Below are 6296 nucleotides of genomic sequence, written 5' to 3'. Positions count from 1 at the left end.
TCTACCAAGGTTGGAAGACACGATGAGGCGTTACCTCAGAACACAACGTGCGCTTCTTAATGATGAAGCATACAGGCAAGTAGATAGATTTGTGTTTTTTTTGATGACCCACGGGAACTTTATAAGTCCATTCCATGTCTGTTTGAAAGGCACAACCAAACCACACCTCATAGGTCTGCATCATACACCAGTAGCTGATACATGGGGTTTCTAGGACGCCCATTCAAATGAATGGGGGGGGAAGGGAAAAACTTTCTGACCCAAGCCCCAAAAGCTCAAAATAGTAGACTTATTTTCTCCCCACCTATCTCCTTCCCTCCCATACAAGCAAATGTAAAATTGAGAAGATGAAAGATTAAGACTCACTGATTAAAGCACTTCTTCTCTTTCATATTTTCATTCCACTCAAAGAGCAAACCAACGAATATTTGTCCATGTTCTACTTTAGGGAATAACTTAATTTTCTTATAACATTCATTTCCATCGAGTATATAAACAAAGAATATCTTGGAACTTGGTTCTTGGTTTAAGTTTATTTGTTGTGCAGAAATGAAATGATAAACTTCTCTTAATGCTCTTATTTGACCACCTCCTGAGCCACATATCATTTTGAGAATGTAGTAAATTGTTTTTCCATTGTTGATTTGATAACCATCAAAGTTTTCAGTCCATTCAAGGATATTAATTTTTTTTCTTTACATCCTCCAACTTATTTGTGATTAAATTTATCTGCTGATAGTCAGCCTGCCAAGACCCTTGAAAACAGTACTGATGGCATCGCTTGTTGATTTTTGGCCAATGGGTTCAAATGTAAGTCAAATTTTCAAGGTCAAAGGTCAGATGGGTGCAAAAAAAAATTTCCCCAAAAAATGTCCAGAATAGTAGGGTGAATATATTGATTCTGGCTCACTTTTCCCCATGTAAATGAATGGGGGATTTTCAGCGATTCATTTTTTTCCCCTAAAAAGTAAACCCCCTTTTTATCCCAAGGTATATTTATTTGTCTCCCCTTTTAACCTAGGGACACTTTTTTTCAAATAACCAATGCAATAAGATAAAGATTTGTTCAAGTAGTAAAGTAGTAATGTGATTTGTTAACCCTCAACGCCACGCATACCAACACTCACACATTGGCAAAATTAAAATATGGCAGTTTCCATAATAATGAAAGAAATATGAGTCATTTTTCATTGTAGTGTCTCGATTTATGAGGTTCATTGTTCTAGTTACGCTTCGCAATTTGTACAAGTAGTAACAGTGGTTGAATGAGTACCACAAACATATTTGTTGCAATTTGAGCAGACAGTTGAGGTCTTATTGTCCTGTGGCCTTCTGCATAATTGTCATCGTTTCCTGGCAGGACTGCTTGCCTGGCGTGGTCTCTGGATTGTTGCAGCAACCTTTCCAAGTTGATGTAATGCGGTCACTACAGCCAGCTGGAGAACATGAACATTCTGAGTGTCAAGTCAATCCAGTCGTTGGTGAGGCCGTATGCCAACTGCTTGAGGTATTTTCGACCTCGACCACGTGGCCTTTCTGCTCTGGCCTGGCCTTGCTGAGCATTCTCATTATCAGACTGATTGTAAGAATGTCCAGAATCAGCAGATATTTCATCTGGCTGTTCATCAACGTCAGAAACCTGATCTTCATCTGATGTATCACGGACTGCAGCCTGATCTGGAATGTAGGAATCATCATCGCTTGGATCAGATATAGACTCACTGTCACTTTCATCTTCTAATATTTGTCTAAGAACATCAGCAACAGAATACCGTGCTCTCCGTTGGTTGACCATGGTTTTAAGGAAAATGCAAATACACTAGCGTTATGAACTGCAGTTTCGATTTCTGGAATATCCCATTTCCAGGAATGAGCAATTCCCGGAACCATTCCAATCCCCTTTTTGTCACAGAATGATACAGATTATAACAGTATGAAAACAATTGGGAAACACCTTTATTGTTCTTTGAGAAATAATAACAATTCCAGAAAAGAAAACGGGATAAAGTGTTCATAGTTATGAATGTAAATGTTTTTTGGGAGTTCTCCCAGCGTGGGTTATAGAGACCCCACTATTTTCTCCTGCAAATATCTCCCATATGTATGATCCTATATTCGCTAAATTTTACAGCAATAACATACATATATGGGGTGAGGATAAACAGAGACCATGGGCTGATATCGGCTAATATTATTTTTTTACACACAAAAAACCTGCATGTTGGGTCAAATTGACCAAAGGTATGCCGTTGAGGGTTAAAGGTGATTCTAAAGAAATATCTGAAACATGTAAGCCTCGGGACACTCTTTTTCAAATAACCAATGCATATTGTTTAGCTCACTCATTGAACCTATAAAGATTTGTTCATTCTCAAATTCCTTCAATAGTTTAATTTTCCTTGCACAATAATCCCCATCTAAAATATTTAAAAACAAAATATTTGAATCTTTATATTTTTTAAGATACCCCTTTTGTGCCATTACGAAATGATAAACTTCTCTTAATGCTCCTGTTTCACCACCTCCTGAGCCACATATCATTTTGAGATTATAGTAAATTGTATTTTCATTGTTCAATTGATAACCATCAAAGTTTTCAGTCCATTCAAGGATATTTACTTTTTTCTTTACATCCTCTAACTTACTAGTTTTTAAATTGATTTGCTTATTTGTTTTATTTACCTTTGTTTTAGTTATTTTTTCAATAAGACTTATTTGATATTTTTCACATTCATTATGTTTTCCATTTATATACCAAGACTGAGATTTTCTCCACTCTTTAGTTTGATTAATACTTGGTTTGACCATTCATATATTGTGAAAAAACGCTGCGGTAGCCCTATAAAATCCTAACCCATCTTCCCATCGTTAAAACACAATCTATTCTATACACTCTATCTTACAATATCCATATGGAACACAATCTATTCCATTATCTAAAATAAATCTCTCATCATCAAAGGCTTCTAATGCCTTTTTCATTTACTTCTTCACGATATATGTTATGTTTATAACTTCTTATTGTATTCATTTTCCTATATTCTTCTTTCTTATTCATCAAACAATTATTATAATTTCTAAATGTTATTGATTTCTTTATTGCATATTTCTTTATTCCCTTTAACCTCTTATCAATCTGATCACCATATTTATAAGCATATGCCTTTGCTCTCAATCCAATAAACTCACTCATTACTTTTCCACCCAACTCATCCTTAAACTTACCAACAACCTTTTCATTCCTTTGGAAAATAACTCACTCTTCTTACTAAAATTACTTGCATCATATACTCCAATATTTTTCTTCATATCCTTATAAACATCATCAGTTTTTATTTCTAGGATAAAACTATCAGTGTCAATATTCAACAATGAAACATTTTCACCATACTCTTTCTTTAAGCCATTATACAAATAATCAAACATCAATATCTTTGATAAATCAAGAACTGCTGTTCCAATATAAATTACTTTATCCATTACAATACTTTCCTTTTCCATATGAATAGCAGAAAAGTTCTCTGAAAAAACCTCTTCTCTCTAAAAACTTGGTTTATTTCTCTATGTAGAAGCTTCTTTCCAAGATGTTGCAAATCTAATGTTTTGCCTGTTTCTAACATTCTCCATTGTCTTTCCAAAGACAGCATAATTCATCAATTTATAGAATTCCCCTTCAAATTTTGCTTTTGTATTTGTTCTCATTTCTGTATTGAATTTAATATACTTTTTCATCCAAGGACTTTGTTTAAATTTTAAAAGTCTGAATTTTAGCTACTCTCAATCCTTCTCTCAAAAACTGTTTGAAGCTTCTCTGATGCAAAACATATCCCTCTTTATCATAGAATGTTGTTAATAACTTTTCTGTTGATTTGCCTTTGATATTAGAACTTTTATGATACTCACTTAACCATTCTTTCTTTGGGGTTTCCTTCTCACATGCAAAAGGAACGTCTTTATGCTTATTATGAAGATCACTCGGTACCTCAAATCAACTTCAAAATAATAACCTTCTTCTTCCTCATTCAATTTCTCTTGAGAAGAAATAACAATATTCATCAAAGCCTTTTCATAATCCTTTTCTTCCATCCACTCTAATTTACCATAAGGCAGAGATTGAGACATTGCCCATCCATCCAACTTATTAGCATCAAAATACATCATATAATTACTATCTTTTTCACTATCATAATTTGGAAGATATTTATTATTTGGTTTAGCATATTTTTTTGAACATACTTGTGATATTCCACCTCTCTTAGACTTCTCAATCATCAAAAGCATATCTACATCACTGATTAAATCTATATCTTGTTCTGTCATTTTCAACATTGCACTCTAAGCAAACCAGGAGCTGTGAAATAGTTGGCACGATCCAATCCATAACAATTTTTATTCTGACAGAGTGATCTAAAAGCTTCAAACACATCAGCTAACAATAAAACATCTGTTTTTAGATACAAATCATGATATTCTCCAAGGTTCTTTATCTTAAATATTTTCCAAATTTCTTGTGCGTGTTTATATTCCTTATCACTTATCTCTTCTTCATAAAGGTTATTATAGAAACTTTCTTTTGAAGGATGTTGTGTTTCTTTAAACCTCATAAATGAATCCATATAATCATAAGGATAAATTCCCTTACTTGTAAGAATTTTCTCTTAACTTTGAATTTCATTCCTTGTTTGAATTTCCTCTTTTATCAGAATTTCATCTTTAATCAGAATTTCCTCTTTCGTTAGAATTTCATTCATTGTTTGAATTTTCTTTACAATTGGAATTTCATCTTCAGTTAGAATTTCTTCATTAATTTCCTCATTAATTAGAATTTCCTCTTTACTTTAAATTTTCTCTTTAATCTGAATTTCCTCTTCAGTTAGAATTTCCTCTTTTGGAAAGAATGAATTAAGATTTGGAAAAGACTCTGTGGAGCTTACATTTGATGCTAGGTTGGCTAGTGGTGTTCCCATAAACTTGTAAGAATCTCGAAACCTAATACGAGTAAAAGGTTTTGTGAATATCATTTTTGTAAATTAAATATACTTTTGACTTGTGTTTGTTATGGCAGAAATATTCCCTGGTGTTTTTGAAAGTTCATTTATAAACAGATGTGTATCATAGTTGGTGCTGTTGTGAAGAAAGACTGGAATAAAAGAAGGAAATTTATAATTAAGATTACAACAGGAATGAGCGGGACCTCTATATTTACCAGTAAGATGACAGTGATCCTCAACTTTAGACTCCTCAATTTCCTCCTCACAAATATGACAGATATTTTTCTTTCTAAATTCTAATTTTTCTTCTTCGGTTAATTATATCGGTTCATTTGTTTCTTTCATTAATTTAGTTAGTCTTATACAATCCTTTTCTAATCGTTTTACAAACTCTTGTGAAGCTTTTTTTCCACTATAATGTTCAAGTTTATTATACTTTTCTCCAACAGATGATTTGATATAATAACAGAAACCACAAGGAATATGTTTTTGATCTTTATTTGTATGTGATTCTTTTGGATTAGGAGAAGCAGTATTTATATATTTTAGGATAAATTCAAAATCAGCGTATATCACAAATGGGTGCATGATAGATTTATTATAATCTTCCAAAGAAATCTTTTCACCAGGTTTAGGCATTGCAATTACAGCTGATTTGTGATTACGACAATATTTTGAATTTCGTTCTGATTGTTCTATTGTATGAAATGAATTAAGACATTGCTTACAAGGATATATTTTGTTTGCTGTTCTGAAAACCTGAGAAGTGATTAATCTTGATAAATTATTGATGTATGTATAATGTGAATTCTATCCAACACTAAAATATAAAAGATCAATGTGTGTTTCTTCATTTTTATAGTTGTTTGAAATTTTAATATTTGAACTTTGTTTGTATCCGTTAATCCATATACATTAATAGAAAGATTATTCTTTTTCTCAAATTTAGGAATATCTGTTAGTGGCATTAGGAATTTAAAATCTTTAATGTCCAAGGTATTCTCATATTTCATATATTGTTTTACTCTTTCTGAATTACAATTTGGTGGATGGAAGTGAGCAAGAACAGACCAGAGAAAACATTTATTATCATTGTTCTTAATATTAACAACTGCCTTCTTTAGTTTTATTTCTTTTGGTAATTCAATAAAAGAAGAAGCTTTAAGAGGGTTTGATTTGAGAATGTGTATATCTAAAAAGATGATTTTTTAAATATGAAATCCACTTCCTACCACTGTATTATCAATATCCGCCTCTTGTCTTGATAGTTCTTCATAAACCCCACCATTCAAAAAATCTTGAAAT

The 6296-nt window shown here is 32.3% G+C and overlaps 1 protein-coding gene across 8 annotated transcripts in view; it reads left to right on the top strand.

The window, feature by feature from the left end:
• Positions 1–6296, top strand: part of LOC147025338 (carnitine O-palmitoyltransferase 2, mitochondrial-like) — a 138984-nt gene that overhangs the window by 21536 nt on the left and 111152 nt on the right. For 7 of the 8 annotated variants that reach the window (XM_085886215.1, XM_085886219.1, XM_085886218.1 and 4 more), the window contains one exon: positions 1–75. This exon is cut by the window's left edge and continues 6 nt beyond it. In XM_085886215.1, the coding sequence (XP_085742341.1) occupies positions 1–75 (75 nt within the window). Of the gene's footprint in view, positions 76–1377; positions 1508–6296 lie in introns of those variants that run through there. The other variant, XM_085886221.1, reaches the window with a different exon arrangement.

The sequence above is a fragment of the Eptatretus burgeri genome, chromosome 6 (genome assembly GCF_056783735.1).
Source record: "Eptatretus burgeri isolate ZD-2024b chromosome 6, Ebu_testis_v1, whole genome shotgun sequence".
NCBI lineage: Eukaryota > Metazoa > Chordata > Myxini > Myxiniformes > Myxinidae > Eptatretus > Eptatretus burgeri.
This window is presented reverse-complemented; position numbering and strand designations above follow the sequence as displayed.